This window comes from Urocitellus parryii, chromosome 4, assembly GCF_045843805.1.
Source record: "Urocitellus parryii isolate mUroPar1 chromosome 4, mUroPar1.hap1, whole genome shotgun sequence".
NCBI lineage: Eukaryota > Metazoa > Chordata > Mammalia > Rodentia > Sciuridae > Urocitellus > Urocitellus parryii.
The window spans coordinates 49,686,431-49,711,355 of NC_135534.1; the positions used below are offsets into that span (position 1 = coordinate 49,686,431).

The 24,925-nt window shown below is 40.2% G+C and overlaps 1 protein-coding gene across 1 annotated transcript in view; it reads right to left on the reverse strand.

Moving 5' to 3' along the window:
• Nucleotides 1-24,925, reverse strand: part of Spon1 (spondin 1) — a 259,445-nt gene that overhangs the window by 177,292 nt on the left and 57,228 nt on the right. Inside the window, exon 3 of the mRNA XM_026395892.2 lies at nucleotides 12,882-13,015. Coding sequence (XP_026251677.2) covers nucleotides 12,882-13,015 — 134 coding nt within the window. The remainder of the gene's footprint in view (nucleotides 1-12,881; nucleotides 13,016-24,925) is intronic.

Genomic DNA, 24,925 nt, shown 5'->3' on the forward strand with positions numbered 1-24,925 from the left:
CAAACCGAAAACTGGACTTTGGACCATGTGGGAGATGATAGCTAACTGATCCTGCGCCCCCCAAACTGCAATTAGAGCAATTCTGATGTCAATGTTAATCATGACGATTTATGTTTTGAAAAGAAACCAAATGATGAATATCATGATTATTTCTGTTTCGGCTTCCCCTTCTCTTTCTCCTCAAAAACTGGCACTAGCACTAAAGTCAAATTAAACATCTGTTTGAAAAATAAGCTGGAGCTCTGATGACAGCTGCCCCAGACTTACAAATGCACCCCAGCTGTCAAACTCTAAATTAACAATGATTTTCATTTATGAATAGCACAGAACTAAGACATAAAGGAGCTTTTTCTCCTCTGTTTTCCCAGCTTCCAGGAGCTGTTAAATGTGAACTGTTAGAGAAATGCCCAAGAAAAAAAAAATGGAGCTGAAATCAACCCACAATAATTAATCATGGAGAGAGTAGGGAACATTTTTGTTATGTAATCTCATTTCTTCACTGGCTTGAGGTTGGGTATTCTCTGTGGCAATCAGGCTTGTAGAGATGCAAATAATTTAGGGACAATTCTTTGATTAGTGGTTGAGAATGAATAGTGATGAGATGGAGGAAAGGAGTTTTCTACAGCATCAAGGATCTCTGCTCATCTGTGAGCATCATTTGCATCTTACTGAGCTTCAGCCCTCGCTTCTTCCAGGGGAAGTAAGGAATGCCCAGTTATATTACTGTTACACTGTCGTCACATATGGGTGTAAAAGATCTAATCAAGACACCTTGGTGACAGGATGAAATATGTCACGCTGTTTCACACTTACTTCATGACCATGAAAGACCAAATACAGTCACACTCTGCATAATGACAGTTTGGTTAATGACAAGTCCCATGCATGACAGTGGTCCCATAAAAATATATCACCTAGTGATGTCATGGCTCTATTAGTTTGTGTAACTACACTGTAGGATGTTCACACAGGCCCAAATTTCCTAATAATGCAGTTCTCCAAACATATCCCCATTGTTAAGCCATGCAGGATTGTAGGTGTAGAACAATCTCTGTGTCCTTTTCTACTCTTAGAGTCATTATTGTCCTTGCTAGGGAAGGGTTGAGACTCAGGAGTGGGGCAACATGCTGACTATGTTTATTATCCGGTTAAAAAAATACAGGATATAGTTACGATATTTGGTGCTTTTTCATTGGTGCCCAATGTTCTTATTTTTATCCTTTGATTATCTCATGTCAAAATGTTCACAGATATAAACAAATTGTGGTATATCCATAGCTATAGGAATACCCATAGGATGGAATACTATATAGCTATTTAAATGAATAAAATATAGTTGGCCCTTTGTGGGTTCTACTTCCACAGATTTAATCAACTGCATATCAAAAGATTTGAAAAAAATTATGTCTATATCAAGCCCACATGAACTTTGGTTCCTTGTCATTTTCCCTGAAAATACAGTGTAACAACTATTTACATAGAATTTACATTGTGTTGGGCATTACAAGTTGATTTAAAGTATACAGGAGAAGGCACATAGGTTAAATGCAGGTAATACAACATACTATTTTATGTAAGAAGATGGAGCATCCTCAAATTTTGGCATCTGTGAGGGGTCCTGGAAATAAGCCCCCATGGACACTTGAGAGACAACTTTTCTGATACATGTTACAACATGAATGAACCCCCAAAATCATTATGTTAAATTTATAAAGCCAGGCATAAAAGGTCTCATATGATTCCATTTATATAAAAAATTGGGACTAGGCAACTCCATAGACAGATGATGCAGCTCGGCGGTTGCTATAGGCTGATGGAGGAAGAGAACAGGGGAAATCTGCTCTGGGAGTCATGGGCTTTACTTTGGGGTAAAGGACATATTTTGGAATTAGGTAAATTGTGAAATACTAAATGCTACTGAAATGATCACTTTAAAATGGTTTATTTTATATCATGTGAATTTAACCTCAATTAAAAAAAATATTTACAGGGTCAAAACATGCAGAGAATATTTTGGCAACCCTGCTCCACCCAGGGGTCCTTGGTGCACAACTGGGGTGGGCCATAGGCTTTTGCATGCCCCTCAAGTTGCAGTCACCCCCTGGGTCTGCATCATGTTGGCACCATCCACAGACTGGGGCTTCAGTTTTTCCACCTGAGCTTCCGTTTGCTGCTGTGCCTGCAGTTCTGTCTAGCGCCTGCTCCTCGGCAGCTGGTACTTCTTGTTTAATCCTTGCCAGCTTCCTCCCAGGGGCTGGATCCTGCACCTGGGATCTCAGCTGCTGAATGAAACTCTGCTGTCATTGGGTTGTTCCCCTGGACATGTGCCACAGCTGGCCTTCCAGGAACCCCTAGCATCTGGATTCCACCTGTTGGATGATAGGTCCTGGGGCATCTGTGTCTCCTGAAGCAAACATGTTGCCTTTTAGCCATGGCATTGGTCTTTCCAAATGCTCCCAAGGGTCAGCCAGTTTGCTGGATCAGGCTTTCCCACCCCTTATCTGTAGGTTCCTGGCTTCTTTGTTGGTTAGTGTGGCTAAGATTCTAGCCTGCCTCAAGTGAAGCCCCTTGACTTACTACAAAGGAATCTCTGGTTCTTCTTGCTACCTAATGCCAGAAAAATTGTGGCGTGTCACTCCAATCACAGATCCCCCTAACCTGCCATTTTTCTCTAAGTCACACAGTCACCTCATATTGGTTCTCTGTGTTGTTCTTCTCTTAGATAAAAAGAATCGGTGAGCCCTGTGAAGTTATGAGCACCAGCTAATCCTCTTTAATACTCACCCTCTCTTCCTACTAATAAGTCTTTCTTTGGCCAGGTCCCAGGGCTCATTTTCCTTTTTCTAAATGGCATTTAATTTCCTCACTTAGGGAACAACATCTTCCCCAATAGGCAATCCAGGGACCCCTGATTTACAGGAGGGACTCTGCTCTGCTCCTACAGACCAACTGAGGAAGAAAGTGAGGGGGGAGGGGAGGGGAGTCAGTCTCGGTCAGTGTAATTTGTTGATGATTAGTTCAACAACAAGGGCTTGGGTGGAAGTGGGCTTAAGTCCCAGCCCCATTACTCAATTACTTAACTGCCTTATTGACCTGAATATAAACTCTCTAAACCTTCATTTTCTCCTCAACAAAATGAGAATGATATAGTAAAGATCCTGTGGGGCTTTTATAAGGATTCAGACCAGCCATGCAATGCATCTAGCTTAGACATAAATATAGGCTACTTATGCTATTATTTGATTAATCAATATATTGGGCTTTGTCTTAATCTGTTAGGGCAGGGGCTAGGGATATGGCTCAGCAGTAGAGCACTTGCTTAGCATGCACAAGACCCTGGGTTCAGTGCCTGACACGACTAAAAAAAAAAAAAAAATCTGTTAGAGATGTTGTAACAAAATACCATAAACTAGATGACTCAGAAACAACAGAAATTTAATTCTCCTGGTTCTGGAGGCCAGAAGTCCAGGATCAGGGTGACAGTGTTTAGTCAGTGTCTAGTTTATAGATGGTTGTTTTCTCATAACCTTCCGTGGTGGAGAGCAGAGTGAGCAGGCTCTCATCTCCAATTCTGAAAGCTCCAACCCTATTCATGAAGCTCCACCCTCATCATCTAATTACCCTCCCAAAGGCTCATCTCCTAACATCCACATTGGAAATAAGATTTAACATAGGGATCGAGGCAGGAGGCACTCTATGCACCTCTTCACATCCTCTCAGTCCAACTCTGATGTCTACCATTATTGCAGTGAATAGCTCTGCCCACTGTAATTGCATAATGTGTACCTTGCCCACCTCCTATACCTCTTGCTTCATGTCCCAGATCTTTTCTGCTACTGTAGCAAGTATTGAGAATCTGCCTAACACAAGTATGCAACTCAGAAGAGTTCATGCTTATAGAGCCATCCACCCTGGTTCCATGGAGGAAGGAGGGCACTGGGTAGTGGCTTCCTCCCTTTGCCCTGGGTACATTGTTCTGATGCACACATTACAACACTTCCTCAAAGGCCCCAGTGGGATCAAGCACCAGTTGCCTGCAGTGATGGCCAAGTCCATAGCACTTAACTAAATTGCTTCCCCACCCCTCACACGGGCTCCCAAAAATGGCTTCCCAAATTAATTCCCTTTGACAAGCTTTATATTTCAGCTGGATTTTAGGGACAACCTAGGCCCAAAATCAATAATTACTAAATCCCTAGCACTTGAGTATGCATTTGAGCAGAGACCAGTGAATTTTTTTCTACAAAGAGCCAGATGAGAAATATTTTAGGTTTTGTAGGCCACATGGTCTCTGCTGCAGCATTTCAACTCTGTTGCTGTATTGTGAAAAATAAAATCCCTAAACAATATGTAAATAAAGGAATGTGGCCATGTTCCAATAGAGGTTTATTTATAAAATGAAACAAACAAAAAAAAAAGCAGTAAGCTGAATTTGGCCCATGGGCTGTGGTTTACCAATCCCTGCTTTCGGGCCACAAAGAGTGGTGAAATTGATCAGAGTCCTGTGTGGGCAAGAATTCCTAGAAATGAGCCTGTAAAGGAGGACAGGGGGTGGTGCTCAGTGGTACAGTGCTTGCCTAGCATGTGCAAGGCCTGGGTTCCATCCCAGCACTGCAAAAAAAGAAAAAAGAAAAAAAAAAACATTTGGAGTAAGTCTTGAAGAACATTGAGCGTCATGCTGAGGATTTCTGACTTGTTTCTTTAGCCACAGGAAACACTGAGTGGGTTCTCAGATCTTATAGTGGCTGCAGCTAGGAAGAGGTTATTTCACTGGCAAGAAATACATTGTCCCTTAACATTTTGTGGAAACCAGTTCTGCCAGAGGGCTGCTTCCTCACTCTGCAGCACCCGAGAGATGCTTGCATTACTGATTTCCTACCCTGGATTGTGTCAACAGGGCCAAAGTCCCTTATCTGGTATCCTTGAGGTCAGAGGTGTTTTGGAATTCAGAATATTTGGGGATTTCAGAAAGAACATATAATGCATAATATAATGCATAATATATATATATGGCACCTGCTGAGGACCTGGCAGAATTTCACACTCAAACACATTAATATTTATACTAAAAGACTATATAGCAGATCAAGTGTGTTCTGGGCAGGTTTTGTCCCTAAAGAAGTAATGAAAAATCTTTTGGATTTGAGAACTGCACCTGATTTGATTTATTTGTTTGTTACCCCTAGATGGTGATAACCTCAAAGACAGCCTCTGAGTCTTCAGTGCCTGTATACAGGAGGCACGCAGCATGTTATTAAAGAAATGAGCAGAGAAGAAAGGGAGGGGTGCTGTGGAGGGCCAATCGGGGACTCAGCTGTAGGACATGGGGTGGGGGCTTACATGTTCTCACCAGGACTTGAACTTCATCTTAAGGTGATGGAGGGTCTGTTGGAGTTTGTTAGGCAAGTGATGTGACTCAGCTGCCAAGGAAAACAGCAAGTCTTAACTAGAATGAGAGGGACCAGCAGGCAGGAGCTAGTGTGATAGATTAGGAGGTTCTTGCAAGGGAAAGGTGAGAAGTGTCTAGGAACAAGTAACCCAATGCAAAGCAGGTGACAGCAGAGACCTTTACAAGCCCCATGGCCAATACCTGGCTGCTAATGAAACAGGGAGACAAGGCATCAGGGTGCAACCAAATCCTGGCACCAGTCTGAGATGGCGGAGTGAGGTATTAAGATCACAGGCTCTGGAGCATAGAAGGTTCTGTTTGAAACCCATATCTGTCATCTACTCTGACCTTGGGCAAATTACCTAACCTCTCTGTGCCTCAGCTTCCTCTTTAGCAGCTCTATCACAAGGTTGCTAAAAGGATGAAATAAGTATTTGTAACACACAAATGCATTGGAGGACCGTTTGGCTATTATTGCTGTGGTAACCAGTCACTGTTTCATAAAGTTGAATTTCCCAACTGGTTCACCAAATTACTGTGTCCTCGGGAGAAGAATAATCCTTCCAGGAAGTAAATCTACCCAGAGATAATAAATTCATGAAAAGAGAGGATCACTTCAGGAGACAAAACGTGTCAGATTTAATGGAACAGGACTTCTGGTGGGAGTCTGTAAACATCTATTTTGCTCACAGGGGCTGTTTCTTTTCATCAGTTGCTATTTTGCTGTAATGGGCTGCAAGAGTGTTGCAGGGTTATAGAACACTATGGGAACCTTACATCCCAGGCCATTCGTTGGTAGGGAGAAGCCTTTAAAGAAGGCTGCCTGGAAAGCTTGCAATTTAGAAATGTTCAAGTCCTTTGCATCCAAATGGAAAATGGAAATGATGTCAGGTTTGCCAAAAGGAAAACGGTAATCACTGTGTGCTGGCCTCCCCAGCCGTCTTGGACAGAGAGACGCAACCCACCAAGTGGGTTGAACAGCTGCCATCTACAGACAGTAGGCAGGCTGCAGCTTACTCTCTACCCAAGCATTGCAACACCAAGGTGCTTCTTGCAAGCGAGGGCCCTGTGACAAAGCTGGTGTCTCTTTTTTCATCTGTTCTGAACTTCCTTGCCAGATTGAAGAAGCATCCTTATTAACTTGGTAGTGAAACTTCCTCAGAGTGCATCAGTCCACTGTTTAACAACCACTGATGGTTCCCTGGCTGTCCTTGAATCCAGTTCAATGTTTTTGTGTTGACATTGGAGGACCTCTATGATTTAGCAATGAATTTTGGCACCCAGAGACCCTCTAATCTCTGCTTGCTATCTGCCAGGGCTGCTACGTTCACACTCACCTTCAGGTTCTCACTTCAGTTTTCACTCTATCCACTCCCTTCACCTGGAATTACCTTTTCCCTACCATCCATTAAGCCAAACCCTAACACTGCCTTTAAGACAGAAATGCTAATGCTTCCAAGCAGCTCGGATTATTCCACTCCTCACTCATCTCCTCTCTAAATTCTAACCAGGCTTAATTTGTCCCTTGTTCATGTCTGTCTTGGGTTTGCTCGTTTTTGTATACAGATTTTTATTTATACCATGACCAGAATGAAAGTGTCTTAAAAGTTGGGATCATCATTTATACTCTGAGTCTTTCTCAGTGCCTGGTATATATTTTTGGCACATGGTAGGTACACATGGAATACTGGTGGGTAGGTTTCTCAAATACTGCCTTCAACATAAAAAAGAAGGAAACTTTCTTAGCTAGATAAAGGGTCTCCTTCAACCTTATTAAAGGCATCAATTTTAAACCTACAGTACTACATATTTTACTTAAAAGTGAAATACAATGTACTCCCATTCAGCATACTACAGCAATGCAGCCACATCAATGTTTATAGTAGCTCGACTCCCAATAGCTAAACTAGGGAACCAACCTAGATGCCCTCCAATAGATGAATGGATAAAGAAAATGTGGTGTGTGTGTGTGTGTGTGTGTGTGTGTGTGTGTGTGTACACACACACAATGGAGTATTACTCAGTCTTAAAGATGAGTAAAATTATAGCATTTTCCAGTAAATGGATGGAGCTGGAGAATATCATGCTAAGCAAATAAGCCAATCCCCCAAAACCAAAGGCTGAAGGTTTTCTAGGATATGCGGATGCTAATTCACAATAAGAAGTGGGGGGCAGCTAGGGAAGAATAGAGCTACTTTAGATTAGGTAGAGGGGTGTGAAAGGAGGGGAGGAGGTATGTGAGTAGGAAGACTAGTAGAATGAACCAGACATTGTTACCCTATGTACATACATAACTATACGTCTGGTGGGATTCTATATCATGTACATCCAGAAGAAAGAGAAATTGTACTCCATCTATGTATAGTGTATCAAAGTGCATTCCACTGTCACGTATAACTAATTAGAACAAATAAAAAAAGAATAAGCCTGAATACCATTTTCTAATTTTATAATACCTCTAACATATTAGAGGTGCAAGATAACAAACTAAAAGGTGAGAAAGAAACACAAAGTATATGTATGCACTTTTAGATATGATTGTTTACATTTACAATCCCCAAAGCATGAAAGAACAAGCTATGAGAACTATCCCAGGGGATTCAGCATTGTCATGTACAAAAGTCAATGGCTTTCCTAAACACAAACCATCAGTGTTTAGAAAGCATAAGAGGAAAAAAGATCCCATTCACGAAAGCAACAAGACTGTAAATCAACCACGGGGCAGGGGTGGGGGAAGCCTCATGAGAATGAACAGTCTAAATGAAAAAAAATCATAAAATTTTATGAAGCACATGAAAGACCTGAACAACAACAACAACAAAAAAGGAGTATGTCATGTCATTGACTGGAAAACCATAGGCTAGAAATGCCAACTTTTCCTCCAACTATTAATTCAGTGCAATTCATTTAAAATTCCAATATAAGGTTGTATTGAACATAATAGATTTATTCTATGATTAACTTGGAATTATGAGTCTGCTTGAGTGACCATGAACATTTTGAACTAAAAGATTAATGAGAGCTGACTTGTTATCAAAACAACATTTTGCTATAAAATGGTGTAGGTTTCATAGAAGAAGAGATTTGAAAAAGACCAATAGAACTGAACAGAGTTGTATAAAAATTTTGTATTTGATACTGTAGTATTTCAAAGCATTGGAGAAAGGATATATTATCTGATAAATGGATGGGACAATTATCCAGTTTGGACCAAGATGGATTTAGATTTCTCATTTGTGGTGTTGTTTTGGGTTTGCTCCTCCAGACATCACACTCCACACCTTGGTCTTTGCCTGAGTGGCTGCTCTCTATGGACTGGGTCAATGTGCTCCATGATCCTTATGGTTGGGGCCAGGCCAAAGGGGAGAACCCACAGGAAGCAGAGAAAGGGAGTGGGATTGGGACCTCAGTGTGGTTGCCTCATATTAGCTGTTTCCCTAAATCAAAAGTCTCCGCTCATGGCTCCTACGAGAAGTGGTCTTCGCCCCATTCCCTGCATCTCCTCCCCATTCCCCTTCAGGCCTACCCTTTTGTCCACACCATTGTAAATAGACCCTTTCTCAGCTTTCCTTTGGCACCTCATTTGGAACATGCCATCCATTTCCTATTGTGGTAGATACTAACCATTTACAAAATTAAATGCCAGGAAGATTGAAGATTGAAATTTACTTGAAAAATCTATACAAATATTTTAAATTTGGGAGTATATAACCTTGTGTGTTTGACCAAGATAAAAAAAATCAAAATCCATAGGGAAAATATGGATACCACTGGTCAAATCAAAACTTAAGTTTTTGGATGATTAGACAACCATGAGCTAAATTAAAAGGGAGGTGAAGAGAAATATTTGAAGTTTATAATAAAAGGTTTGTTATTATCTGAGCTATATAGAAATACATTTAAAATAGAAATGTGTTTTAATTAAAATGATGTATTATAAACAACTTATATTTATATATAAAATGTTTTATAAATACTTTAAAATTTTATATTTTTATAATATAAGATAAAATATACAAAATCAATTTTTAAAAGACACATTATTAGAAAAATGAACAAGAATGTGAATGGGCCATTCACAGAAGGAGTACTACAATATGAAAAAATTCCTAATATACAAGTAATAGGGAAAATGTAAATAAACACAAGATAATCATTTTGGCAACATCTTAAAGATTGATAATGTTGAGGGCTATTGAGTCAGCAAGGAACAAAGTCTCTTGTTTCACAGGGAGAGAATTTAGGTTGGCAAGCCTTTTGGAACAAACTCTGATAGTGTCTACTGAAATGATAAATGTTCATCCTCTATGATTCATTTTTGGCATCTACTGTGGACAATAGCTTGCATATTTGTCCAACAAGGCAGCTTATGGAGGATGTTCATCATAACTTTATTTGTAATAATAAAAAACTAGAAACAATCTATTTATGAACTATGTAATAATTAACACATTTGTACCAGAGGTTATAGGTAACTGGGTTTTTTTTTTTAACAACAACAACAAAAAGGTAGATCTATATGGACTGATCTGGGCATCTCTCAATCTGTTTTATTTAGGGAAAAAATATTCAAGTTCAGGACATTTGTGTACAGTGCAATACCATGTGTGAAAATTTAAACTCCCACAAAAATGAAACTGTGCTTCTATGTTGACCTTTACGAATATAAATGCACAAAAGGTTTAAAGCATACACACCAAATTGGCATTTACTGCGGCTTTGTTTGGGAAACTGTGATTTATTGGGGCAGATGTCAGGGACTCTTCACTTTTCCTGTATTCTATATTTTTCTGTATTTCACTCCTTTTTGTGTTGTTGGAAATGTTACATCATAACTGTAATTCTATCCTAACTATTCAATTATTATTTCTTCAATGAAGAGTTGTAGCTTATAGATATAACTTCTTCAGAAAGAAATAAAGGAAGAACAAGGAATTTAGAATTCAATGGATGTGTGACTTCAAGAAGCTGTCTAAGTCCCTGAGGCCCATCTCCTCCTTTGTAAAATATGGATATTTTGCTGTGAAGAACCACACTAGCCAAAGCCTGCTAGATGTGCAGCTGAATTCCTGGCACATAGAAAGTGTTGGCTGTTTTCTTCTCTCTCTCCATCTGACCTGTGAGAACTCCAGGGCCAAGAACCCATCTTGGTGGCCTGGACATCCTGGATGGCTGGGCAAATAGTAGCTCAGTCACATCTGTCAAATGAGTGAATGAACAAGACACATATGTTAATTGTTAATGGATCAACATATGTTCACATATGTTGGTTGTTAGTGGGTAAACAAGGCATGCCTTTCTGGATTCCACCAGAAAGATCAAATACTTCTGGTTTGTGAGAACAACAGATAAAACAAAACAAAACAAAAAACAGAGACGTGGGCCAGAAGGAATGGGCCACATCTCATTGCACAGACCTGACAATTTCAAACTTGTCTTCAGAGCCCCTGGCTTGGTGGAGTGATCATCTAACAAGGGATAGAGGTTTGGGTACTAGAGAGCCAAGTTGGGAATCCGTTTCAGGCTGAGACACAAAATATACTTTATATAACAAGGAAAATAGAACTCTAGCCCCTGGGTCTGCCTCAGTTGACCTACAACATCAAGAACCCATCAATGACTGCCAACTTCTCTATTTTTGCCCTCATCACTTACCCCAGTTTGAACTCAGGACCAACCAGAGGAAGCCAAATTCACCCTCCTTGCTCATCACAAGAGATGCTCTACTTCTAATTTGCCTGCTCCAGCTTCCCAGGGCCACCCAACTCCCAACGGAGCAGACTGAAGCCTTCCTTTCTTTTCCACTACACGGCTTCCTCACTCTTCTGCCTGCCTTTGAGTATCTGCCAAATGCCAGTTATGGCAGCTGGTGTCTTTGCTATACATTATATCAAGCTCTGAACCAGCCTCTATACTCATTTTAGTGTTTTTTATTCATCTCCCCCACAGTGCCTTTTCCCACATTTCAATAAGATACATGTCAATAATGTGGCTGGTAGATAAGATTGATTTAAGAAATTCTATTGCTAATTTAAAAAATTGATGTAGGTTCATGTCAAGAACGAAACTTCTCAATGAATCTGAGGAAGGATGCTCAACTTGCATAAAACTAAGAAAGAAACAAATAATGTCCAGATGGATGGCAGTGAAGGGAGGCCAGACAAGACAGGGCTGAGTTTGGGCTATGGTGAAATGCTTCCAGAGACCTCTGTTTTTTTTTTTTTTCTTTTTTTCTATAAGCCAGACTCAGTCTGCAAACTGCAGTGTCTGGACTGCCTGGGAAGGAGACTTTCTTATCAGCATCTCTTCAGGGATGGGCTGGATTAACCACAGTGGGAAGTCTGTTGAAATGTCCACATTAGGCAAATGAACCAAATACATAAAAAAAGATGTTAGGGGATTTAAAGAAGAGGAAGATGGTTGGGAAGCTTCCAGCCTCTACCTCCATGAAAAAAATGACTTCTCGGATGCTAGGATTGGAACCCCGCCATCTACTCATGAATATTTGCCTGCTTGAAATCCTAAATTCACAGCATCATTCCATATAGCCCTTTAAATCTACTTAAAATAGATTGTGGCTGTTTCTCAATATAGTGAATGCTAACCAATGTCAACACACACACACACACACACACACACACACACACACCCCACATGTAAGAAATTCATATAAGGTCAAATAAGTTTGGGATATGGTGGGTGAAACCAAGTTAAGCAGATATTTTTTTGGGGGGGGGTGGGGCAAGACTTTGAAAAACTTTTCATATGCTAAGACATGTTATGAATGTGCAATAAGGGGATCCAGTATTCAGCATTTGATAAACTTATTGGACAGCAGAAATTATTTTCCTCCTCATCTATTTATATCTCCTAGAGTATTCTTTTGTGGCACATAATTTTGGAGACACTGGTTTGTGACAATGCTACCTTTCAGAATAAAGTGATTTGGGCTGGTCAATACCTCTTATCACCTAATGTAACTCACCAAGAGGAGGATCAGGAGGCCAGAAGGGAGGTGGCAATAGAGGGGAATTTTGATGAATAAGAAAGAAGATAAGACAAAGTGGAGCTGGGGGCTAAAGGAGGTTAACCTAAGCACAATTTAAGGATTCTAGTGGTTAGGATTTCTAAGAAAAGAAAAAGTGCTAATTCCACATGGAGAAATCAAAGATTATCTTCACCTGGGTGGTTATTTTTCCTAACCAACCCTAAGTAGCATTACCACCTCTAGCAAGATAGAGAATGGCCAGGAGAATCATCCTATTGGATAAAATAGGATGAAATCAGATTCAGGCAGATGAATCATTATGTATCACTTCACCAATGATGGCCTAGGCTGCCATTTTGGAATGGAGATACGAGAAGGTGGAGAGATGATGTAGCTTGCCCAATGCCCCAGTAAAGCAACATCTCTTTCTGCAAGCACACCAGTAAGCCTGGAGAGACTGGGGAAAGGAGTATGGAGTACCATAAGGAGTCTGTGTTTACTTACTTTAGAATCACACAGCCTGTTCCTGCTGGTGGTGCTATCCAAAACACCTGGATTCTTGTCCTCCTCCGTGGGGTGCTTTCGGTGACTGCAACTGGGCAGTTACTCATAAATTGGGTTTCTTCTTCATCTATGATCTACAAAGAACCATTGGAAAATAAACATATTAAAACACATTAGCACTTAGGCTGGACTCCTTAGTTTCCATAGTGATACCTCCATAATTTATTTATTTTATTTCTATTGTGAATTGGGGATTGAACTCAGGTGCACTTGACCACTGAGCCACATACCCAGCCCTATTTTGTATTTTATTTAGAGACAGGGTCTCACTAAGTTGCTTAGTGCCTTGCTTTTGCTAAGGCTGGCTTTGAACTTGCCATCCTCCGGCTCAGCCTCCTGAGCCACTAGGATTACAGGTGTGTGCCATGCGCTCAGCCCATAATTTATTTTGAAACCTGTCATTTTGTGTTAGCCCACCACCAGAATAGTGCCTAGCATTATTGAGTTCCAGTCAATGCTCACTGAATTAACACCAGGCCAAGCACAGGCACATCTAAACTCTCAGAGACCAGACCTTGTGAAAGCACTTTGAGGAACTGACCACTAGGTGATGATCTTGCTTGTTTCACTAGAGAACCCGTGTCCCACTCAGAGAAGGAGCAGGAAGAAATAATCCAAATAAAACACTGTATAGTTGGTCTTTGTTATTCAGCTATATTTTTGCCACTTAAAATATTCAAAGAAAAATACCTTTTTGGAGGGAATACAGCAAAATACATTCTCTCCCAGATTCAAAGTGCTTTGAATTTGAAGTTGTGTAGTTTCTACTTTATTTATGCGTAACATGGACTAATCAACCTTCTCCCAAATTTATCATCACAATTTCCTAGGATACGACAAATAAGACCTTAGCCTTTCCCATTCCTTCAGGCTGTTTCAACTCTTCTGCCTGCTTGCTGTTGGGTCTCCCTGGTACTTGTCCACCCCTCTAATATATAATGGTATAGTATATACTGATCTTTAGGGGGAAGCCACCTATATCCAATTGGTTTCAAGTGCCAGCTTTAATTGGTTGGTTGTAGCTATGTCATGAATACTGTTAATAGCATTAATAGATATCATTTATTGTGTGTTTAGCATGTGTTGGGCACTAAGTTAAGTGCTTTATCTGAATTACTCATTTAATTTTAAAATATGATCTGGAAAGATTATTGTACCAATGTTGTATTTATTCCGTTTTTAAAAATTCCTTTTCTTTTTAAGATAGTCAGCAATAGCATTAAGTCACTTGAACTCCTCAATTCATCATATAATTTCATTCCTGGACAAAGAAAGGCAATCTTCCATTATAGTCTTATGCTAATTTCATGTCCCCCCTCTATTTAGTACCTACTTCTAAGTATTGAATAAATGTCGTTCTGGGTGTGTCTGTGTGCATGGATATGCATGCTTGAAATTATAGAGTTCTTTGTTTTAATGTTTCTTTCACTCGGCTTTGTGTGTTTGAGCTATGTCAGTGATACTAAATGTGAATATAATTCGTTGCTTCCAACTGCTGCCTACTGTCCCTTACTATGCTTACAACACAAACACATTTTGTCCATTCATTCTCCCAGTGACGGGCACTTCTATGACTTCTAGCTCTTTGCTTCCACAAACATTGCTGCAATGGAAAATCTCATGCTGTTGTACCTGTGATCTTGGTTTTTCAACAATATAAATCATGAGATGGGATTGCTGGGTTGTTAAATTATGGGCATAGTTATATTAATTTAACCAGGTACTAACAGATTGTTCTGCAGAATGGTTATTCCTAACTTTTATTTCATCAAATATGCACAAGCATTCCTAGTTTCCCTATATCCTCATCAGTACTTGTTATTACTGAACTTTCTAATGGTTTCTGGTTTGACAGTTATAATGTAACATCTTCTTGTTTTAACTCAATACTAGAAAATTTGGGCATCTTTTCATAAATGTATCAAGTTTTCCCTTCTGTGAATTACCTACTCAGAATCTTTGTCAGTACATTTCCTATTCTTTTCTTGCTGATTTTTAGTATTTTCTAATGTAAATACCTCATCATTAATAAATATCTTCTCCTATCTGTTACCCAGAGGTTTACCTTTGGAATATGTCATTTACCAGAAACAACTTTCACCTAGTCAATTTCATCAATTTCTCCCATGGCTTTCCCTTTTGTGATCTTGCTTAAAAAACAAACAAACAAAATACACCCTGAGATCACATAGGTATTCTCCAATATCTTCTTCCATTAGGTTTATAATTTTACCCTTGCATTTAGGTTTTCAATCCATTTGGAGCTTATTTTTTTAATATGACGGAATAGGGATCCAATTCCACTTGTCCATATTACGACTTTTTAAAAAAAATAATAAATTTATTTTTGAGCAGTTTTAGTTTACAAATAATTGAGCTGATACAGCGAGACTCCTTGTATCCCTTCTCTGCATATGCAAAATCTTTCCTACTATCAACAACCCACAACAATGTGGCACATTTCTTATATTGGCACATCATATCACTCAAAGACCATAGTCCACATTAGGCTTCACTCTTGGTGTTGCATATTCTATGGGTTTTGATAAATGGACAATGAAAACATATCTTTATTGCTGTATCATGCAGTTTAGTTTCATTGCCCTAAAAATTTTCTGTGCTCTGCTTATTCGTCCCTTTCTCCCACCAACCCCTGTCAACCATTCATCTTTTTATTATCTTCATAGTTTTGCCTTTTCCAGAAGGTCATAGAGTGGGAATTATACAGTATGAAGCTTTTGCCAAAAGATTGGCTTCTTTTACCTAGTCATATGCATTTAAGTTTCCTCTACATACTTTCATGAATTAATGGCTCATTTCTTTAAGCACAAATAATATCTCATTGTCTGAATGTACCACAGTTTATCAACTTACCTATTAAAAGACATCTTGGTTGCTTCCAAGTTTGGGCAAATATGAATAAAGCTGCCACAATATCACTGTGCAGGTTTTTATACGGTCATAAATTTTAATTCACTTGGATAAAAACCACGGAGCAAAAGTGCTGGATCATGTGGTAAGAATGTTTAGGTTTTTAAGAAACTGCCAAACTGTCTCCCAAAGTGGCTATAGTATCTTGCATTTCCACCAGCAGTGAATGGCGGTTCCTGTTGTTCACATCCTCATCAGCATTTCATGCTGTCTGTGTTTTGGCTTTTGGCCACCATAATAAGTGTAGAGTGGTATCTTACTGTTGTTTTAATTTGCAATTCCCTACTGACAAATGAAGTTGAATACCTGTCCATATGCTTATGTGCCATCCGTATATCTACTTTGGCAAGGTATTCAGGCCTTCTGCCCATTTTTAATTGGGTTGTTGATTTTCTTATATAAAATATGCAAAGAACTCTGAGAACTCTATAACAGTTCTTTATCAGATCTGTCTTTTGCAAATATTTTCTTCCAGTCTTTGGCTTGTCCTCTCATTCTCTTGACAGAGCCTTTCACAGAGTAGAAGTTGTATAATTTTTTTAAATTGTAATGAAATCCAACTTATCAATTATTTATTTCAGGACTGTGCCTTTGGTGTTCTATCTAAAATGTCATTCCATGCCCAATGTCATCCAGGTTTTCTTGTATGTCATCTTCAAGGAATTTTATGTTCTGCATTTTACATTTGGGTCTGTGATTCATTTTGAATTCTTTTTTTGTGATGGGTGTAAGTTCTGTGTGGAGATATATATATGTTCAATTTTTTCATTTACTTTACAAGATTATCTTTACTTCGTTATATTGTGTTTGTTCCTTTGTCAAAGATCAATTGAATATGTTTATGTGGGTCTATTTCTAAGTTATTCTATTCCCTTGACTTACTTGATTTACTTGTTCTTTTCTCCATACTGTACTGCCTTAATGACTGTGTTTATAAGTCTTAAAATCAGGTATCGTCATCTTTCTACTTTGTTATTCAATATTAAATTGGCTATTCTAGAACTTTCGTCTCTCCATATAAACTTTAGACTAGTAATTTGCTCAAATTTTGAGAGAGATTACATTCAATTCAGATCAAGGTGGGAAAAAACTGTCATCTTAACAATATTGAGCCTTTTTATCCATGAACATGAAATACTTCTCTATTTTATTAATTTTTTATATCATTCGTTTTGTGGTTTTCCTTATATAGATCTTTTAATATTTTTTTGAGATTTCTACCTAAGTGTTTCATTTTGTGGCATGCTAATATAATAAAATGTAATGTGCCTTTAATCTCAAATTCTGTGTTTGCTCATAGCATAGAAGAGTGATTGACTTTAGTATTTTAACCTTACAATATTTTTAAAATTTTTATCTTCACTTATTCATTCTTTGATTCTCTCCTTTTCTTCATGTATATTTGACTTTCTGATCTACATAATTTTCCCCCCTCTCTGAATAACTTCTACACTTTCTTGCAAAGCAGATCTACTGATAACAAATTCCTTCAATTTTTGTTTGTATGAGAAAGTCTTTCTTTCTCTTCACTTTTGGAGAAAAAATTTGTAGGGTACAGAATTCCAAGTTGATTTTCTTTCCTCAATATTTAAAGTTTCTCTCAAAACTTTAAATATTTCACTTCACTCTTCTTTCTTGCATGTTTCTGAGAAGTTGGGTGTGAGTCTTGCTTCTCTGTAGCTAAGGTATAATATTCCTTTCGCTTCACAATAGTAGAGGATTTATTTAACTTAGGTTCTACTTGGAAGGTTGAAAATGAATTTACATGGTTTTAATGATTTTTGTTGTTATTTTGTTTTTATTCTTTTACTTTGCTAAACCAAACCTCTGAAACTCAAATGATCACTTTGATAAAATTTTATAATGAAAAAAATATTCCTCTAGCTTCTTTCAAGGCTTTTTTTTTCTTTGTCTTTGATTTAATGAAGTTTAAATGTTATATACTTTAGTGTTTTTTTTTTTTTTTTGGTGGGGGGAATTTATCCTGCTTGGGGTTTTCTGAGCTTCCTGGACCTGTGACTTGGTGTCTGACTTTAATTTGGGGAAATTTTAAGTCATTATTGCTTCAAATACAGCTTGTGTTCCTTTGGCCCTTTCATTTCCTCCTGGTATTTCAATCATTCACTGTTTGGAATGTCCCCCCAAAGCCACTTGTTAAATGCTTGTTTCCCCAAGGTAGCAATGTTCAGTGGGGAGCCTCTTGGGAAATGATTGGATCATAAGGGATCTGTCCTCATCAGTGGATTAAAAATTGGTAGGCTTCTTGGGAGGTGGTGGTTTGAAACTGTAGGAGGTGGAACCTGAGTAGTTCCTTGGGGACTGTATCTTGTCCCTGTCTCCTTCCTTTTTCTCTGAGTCTTGGCTATAAAAAACATTGAGCTTCTTTCCTCTGCCATGTGCTTCTGGCATGCTGTTTCTTCCTGCCTTGCCCCAGGTTCAAAGCAACGGAGCTGCAGACCATGGACTGAAACCTCTGCAACCAAGAGCCAAAATAAATCTTTCCTTCTTTATGTTGTTGCTCTCAGGTATATTGTTCCAGTGACAAAATAGCTGACAAAAACATGCATATTTAAACCTTTTGCATTTATCCCCACAGGTCTTAGATATTCTGTTGTGGTTGTTTCTCAGTCTTTTTTCTCTCTGCTCTTCAGTTTTAGAAGTTCCTAATGACATCCCCTTAAACCCAGAGGGTCTTTTCTCAACCATGTCAGTCTACTAACAAGCCCATCAAGGGCCTTCTTCATTTGTGTTACAGTGTTTTTGATTGCCAGCATTTCTTCTTTATTCTTTCCTAGAATCAAATTTCCATTGATTTTCCATCTCTCTGCTTACATTATCCATCTGTTCTTGCATGTTGTGTTCCTAGCATTTTAATCATGGTGCTTTAAATTTCCGAGTCTGATAATTCCACAATTCCTGCCATATCTGATTTGTTCTGATACTTGTTCCTTCTCTTCAAACTGTGTTTTTTCACCCTTGAATACGCCTTGTAATTTCTGTTGAAAGGCAGACATGGCATGCTGGGTAAAAGGAGCTACTATAAGTAGACCTTTAGTCAGGCAGTGATGAGGTGTTGGAGGAGAGGAAATGGTTTATAATCCTGTGATTGATCCCAGTCTTTTGTTGAGACCATGTTTCTGGACTATGAACTCTGCCAGTGCTTCTCAGTTGTTTGTTTCCTCCTTAGATAGGAGAGGATGGCTAGAGAGCCTAGAGTTGGGTGTCCCTCCCGCTCTCTGGTAGGTGAGGCTCTGATAAAACCCCCACAGGCTAGCCTCTGGCTGAATAGTTTCTTCTGAGGTCAGGTCTTGTTAAGAAAAACGGAATGGACACCTGTAATCCAATCTACAAAGGAGGCTGAGGCAAGGAGCATCATAAGTTTGAGACCAGCCTGGGCTACTTAGTGAGATCCTGTCTCAGAATAAAAATTAAAAAGGGCTGGGGGTGTAGCTCAATGGTAAAGCACCCTTGGGTTCAGTCCCTAGTACTGAAAAAAAAGAAGGAACTCCCTAGGACTGGGTTTTTAACTCTGAAAGTTGTCCACAGTGAGCTCCAGCAATTCATCAGTTACAGTGCAGGTTTTCCTGCTCCGGCAGATCTTCCCATGGAGGTTTCTGCTTGGAGAAGTTGTGATTCTCTGTATCTGCCCATCTGTCTCTCCCATCTGCCCCATGCCTTAGTCCTTTCAGGCTGCTATAACAAAACTCCATAGATGGGTAATTTGTACACCACAGAAATTTATTTCTCATACTTCTGGGGGCCAGGGAAGTTCAGGATCAAGGCACCAGCAGGTTCAGGGTCTGTTCTTCAAAGATGGGAACTTCTTCCTGCATCCTCATTTGGTGGAGGGACAAGGAAGCTCTTTCAGGCTATTTTATATTGTCATTAATTCCATGCATGACAACTCCACCCTTATGATCCAATCATCTCCCCAAGTCCACATTCTAAAACCATCAGTTTGCCGAGTAAGATCTCAACACACAAAAATTTTCAGGGGACACAAATATTCACATGACAGCATTCTGGGACCTCATTTATCTGAAGATCTAAAGCTAGTTGCCGACTTTCTAGTTTGTTTAGCTTTTTCCTTGTTGTTGGATGACATGGTGACCTAACCTGCCAGAGCAGAACCTGGAAGTCCACACCATGAGCTCCTTTGAGTACTTCTTAATTCATCCTTCTTCCACTTTTTTTTTTGGATGCCAGCTTTTTCATATAAAGACTGACCATGTAATTTATTAACCAACAAGGATGAAAAGGGATGTTGTTTATAATTTATTCTGGGACAACAGGAAAAACTGAGACCGTTCCAGGCAACTTGGGTGACCTAATGTCTACCAGGTTCTCCCATACTCACGTTGTTTCTAGACTTTCTGGTCTGTTCTCCCCTCTCCAACTCAACATTGCATGATAATATATTTCAGTTCCTGGAAGAGCAAGGATAGGTATCATTTCCTTGCTCTTCTTTATCAACACGTGTCAGCTATTTGTGGACCTTTATTTATTTATTTTTAAGGGGTATAAATACTCTAACAAAATCCCTGACTTTCTGGTCATCCTGATATGATAGAATCCTACCCCTAGATGAACTGCTCACGGCTGTGCAGCTCCGGGCTGCCGAAGTGCTCCCGGTGAGGCCAGGGGGCTCCTGTATTCAGTGACTCCTGGCCTCCAGTCTGCCCTGCTGTGCTGCTGTGTCTCTCTGTCAATCAAGTTGCTTCCCTACTCTCAACAGTGATGATTTCAAATCTCTCACTTCCTCAAACCTGCAACCTTCATCTCTTCTTTCACTCTTATTACCTTCCTGCTTACTTTACAGAAAAAAAAAAAAAGTTATCAGTTGTGAAGTCCTTCATTTTCTCACCTGCATCCACCCTGCCCGCCTTCATTTCTGTCACTACAAAGGAGCCTTCTTTCTCTTTCATTTCTGCTTTGGTCTCATCCCTCCCCCAACAATTATCCCTTTTCTCTCCTTCACATTCAACGTTTGCCCCAACTGAGTCATTCCTGCTTAACCCCTCACCCCCTGCAGTCCCAGTCCCACCTCTCTTCCCTCCCTCAGAAATTCCTTGCCCATGTTGGCTGAAGTTGTTGCTTTTAGCTCACCTCCCATCACTCCTCAACCCTAGAAACCCATGTGATCTTAGGCCGCATCACACTACCAAAACGCCTCCAGCTAGGGCTTCTGAACCACTGTTCAATAGATTCCACCTGGTCCTTCTTCTTAACATATCTCCTCCCTTGGCTTCTGTGCTGTGGCAAATTCTTGGTGTCCCTTCCCTCTCTTTCCACTTCCTTGGAAAACTCATCCTCCTCTATTGGCCGCTTCTCTGAGTACCAAGCAGGTACATCCAGCCTTCTATGAGGAAGAAGAGTCCCACACCTAGAGATCAGGTATAGTGGTCAGGTCAGGAATACAGTTCTCACGTTTTCCCTGAACATGAAAAATATGCATTGGTAAGCCTTTCCTTGAGGAAGCTACTGTGATGCAGATGGTTAAATAGCCTGTCCAAAGTCCCACAGTGGTGGGTGGTGAGCCAGGGGGGAGAAAGGAGCTGGGGGCTGCGTTGGCCCCACAAGGCTCACAGGGATGTTCCAGGACAAGCCCCACGCTGAAGGGGTGGCGGTGATCGCCACAGCCGGGGAGGCCCTGTGCCAGGAGCTGAACCTGGATGAGGGGAGGTTGAAGCCCTAAACGACTTCACCGCCATCCGAAGCAACTACAGCCTAGAGGGAGAAGTTATGCATTTGGTTGGCATGTTCATTATATGTTGCGTGCTGCAAAAGCATCATTCCCATAGTTGGGAAGGGTATCATGGAAGGAAATTGTGTTTCACTTACCAGAATACTACGTTCAGCTAAATTAAGAGTCCCCTAAAGAGCCTGAACAGCTGTGGAAGCTATTCATTAGAGGGCTAAGCTTTAAAACAACTGATGAAGCCATTTTGAGCAATGGGGAACACTCACGGACTGTGCGGTAATGAGCCCCAAACACCAAGCGCTCCAGGGGCTTTGAGTTTGTTACTTATGCCACTGAGGAGGAAGTGGGTGCAGCTATGAATGCAAGACCACACAAGGAGGATGGAAGAGTTGTGGAACCAAAAGGAGCTGTCTCAGGAGAAGATTCTCAAAGACCAGGGACCCACTTCACTGCGAAAAAGATCTTTGTTGGTGGCATTAAAAAAGATGCTGAAGAACGTCACCTACGAGATTATTTTGAACAATATGGGAAAACTGAAGTTATTGAAATCATGACTGAACCAGGCAGTAGAAAGAAGGGGGGGCTTTGCTTTTGTAACTTTTGACGACCTTGTCTGTAGATAAGATTGTCATTCATAAATACCATACTGTGAATGGCCACAGCTGTGAACTGAGGAAAGCCCTGCAAAGCAAGAGATGGCTGGGGCTTCATCTAGCCAAAGAGGTCAAGTGGTTCTGGAAACCTTGGTGGTGGTCATGGAGGTGGTTTTAGTGGAAATTACAATTTTGGTACTGGAGGAAACTTTAGTGGTCATAATGGCTTCAGTGACAGCCATGGTGGTGGTGGTGGTGGTGGTGGTGGATATGGTGGGAGCAGGGAAGACTACAATGGATTTGGTAATGACAGAAGCAGTTTTGGAGGTGGAGGAAGCTACAATGATTTGGCAATTACAACAATCAGCCATCAAGTTTTGGACCTGTTGGGAGTCACCCTAGCTCCAAAGACTAACTTCCCCATCCCCCAAGAAGAGCCGTCCAATGGTGAGCCCTGCTGGTTCACATGATCCTTACACACCAATCAGACTAGCCTTTCTGGCTCACATGATTCTTACCCACCAATCAGATTAGCCCTGCTGACTCACATGATCATTACCCACCAATCAAAAAACACCCCATGCCAACTGTCAAACCATTAAACTGTTAAACTGTCATAACTGTCAAACCACCCCCAGCTCTATAGATATGCAGAGCTGTTCCTCAATAAATGAGCATTTTCTCCAACAACGAGCCTTGTTCATTCTTTCAGGACCCATGAAGGGTGGAAACTTTGGAGGCAGAAGGTTTTGATGCTGCCTGGAAACAAAGCTTAGTAGGAGAGGAGAGCCAGAGAAGTGACAGGGCAAACTACAAATTACGACAGATTTATGAACTCAGCATAGTGTGGCAGGTCCCCGATGGTACAAAGAAGGCGTGGTTTAGACAATACTCATATGAGTGTGGGCAAAATACCTTGAGGACTGTATTTGTGATTAATTGTATAAAAGGTTATTTTAGTTTTGTTCTGTGGAAAGGGTAAAGCATTCCAACAAAGTATTTTAATGGAGACTTTTTCTTTTTTGCACCCATGCTGTTGATTTCACCCTAAATGTAATGTCTGATCGTGATGTTGAATAAATGTGTCTTTTAGAAAACAAAAACAAAGTCCCACAGTGGCAGAGCCAGGGTTTGAGCTCGGCCCTCCTTGCTCCTTCCCCTGCCCTACAGTTCCTCCTCATCACAGACGTTTCCCTCTACTCAAGCCCAGTTTGGTAGAACCACCAATACTGGCCCAGCCCACAGCAACTGAACACCCCCATTCCAACATGCACACAAATACATGGTGAAGGTAAGTAGCGCTCTTGCTTCCTATTTTCCAAAAGGGCACTCAGATTCCCTTCTGCAATTTTATTGGTGTGAGGATAATTTTCCTGGGCTTTCTCAGTGAGATCTCCAGTGAGACTCTTCATTCCCTGGTGGTCACTGAGAACGTATCAGGTACATTTCATCCTAAACTTTAAAAATCCTTGGGACATTCTGAGTGGCTATACTGAGAAAGCCAAAGAGAGCAAATGTTTAATTAACTCCTACTGTGTGCTAGGGATTTAACATGGTCCCATCATGAGTTCTTGGTAGGATAGATGAGGAAATGAAGCTCAGAGGGATCTGGTCTGCATTCTGACTCCCAGCTGTCTATAGCCAAAGCCTGGGCTCTTTCCAGTTGAACTCAGATAAAGATCCCAGTGGGGGAGAAGACTCAAACCCTTGGCCAGAGCTCAAACAAAGAGAAATGTTTTCCAAGCCACAGAATCCACCTCAGGTAAATATGGCTGTTTACCCACAACCTCAGTTGCCAGATGGTAATTAAGCATTGAACAGAAGGGGTTGTTTCCTTGGATTCAGAGAATGCTCCCAACATTGTTTGCTTCTTAGAAAATATCGGCTTCTTTGAAAAAAGCTCTGGACCTATCAGAACCAGCTCTTATACCTTTCCCAGCCCCAGATGAATCCTGCTGGGTTAACCACCAATTAAATGATAGTCAGGAATGTCAGTCTGGACTCTCTTCTCTTGGTACCCAAGGTGAGAAAGTTATAACCCACTACAAGGGGCAGTTATGTCTGGTAAAGGTATTATGAGCGATTTTTCTTTTTTTGGTATACTTTTTGTATTTTCTAATTTACCTTCAGTGATGATGAATTAATTTAGATAAAGAATTTTGTAAAGACTTCACGGGCAACATTCCAAGGCACACGTTTTCATTTTCTATGTAGGTTAAAATAAGTCTTCTCAGATTAAGTTTAACTTTAAAGTCATTTTGGGTGAGTTTTCCAATAAGGAAGCTGCTTAACCCCCTGCAAGAGAAGGAGAGATTGTAATCCGTGGCCAGTCCCATCCAGTCAGGCAAGATGGCCAGGTAAGGCACATCCAGATATCCACTGATGTTTGCAAATGGGGAAAATGTTTGATTTCCAGAATATTTTTCAATCCACAGTGAAAGCAATGGTTTGGGTATTTCATCATGAATAGTCCTTTTCAGATATTAGGGACATTCTAAGCTACTTGGCCAGCTTGATTTTCAAGGTTTCTAAAACTTTTCATTGATCACAATCTTAGTCCTGAATCATAAGCTACACCCATTCTGAAGTCTACATCCTGACCCTTAGGGTGTCTCTTCTCCACTCACCTGTTTTGGTGAGTCTTTTCAGACTCAAATACAGAATACTTCCTTCCTAATCTAATCTTAGCTGCCCTCATCAATTCTGATCTGGATTCTGTCTCCTGCTAGTTATCTCATCTTTTCTGGTCCACCCAACAT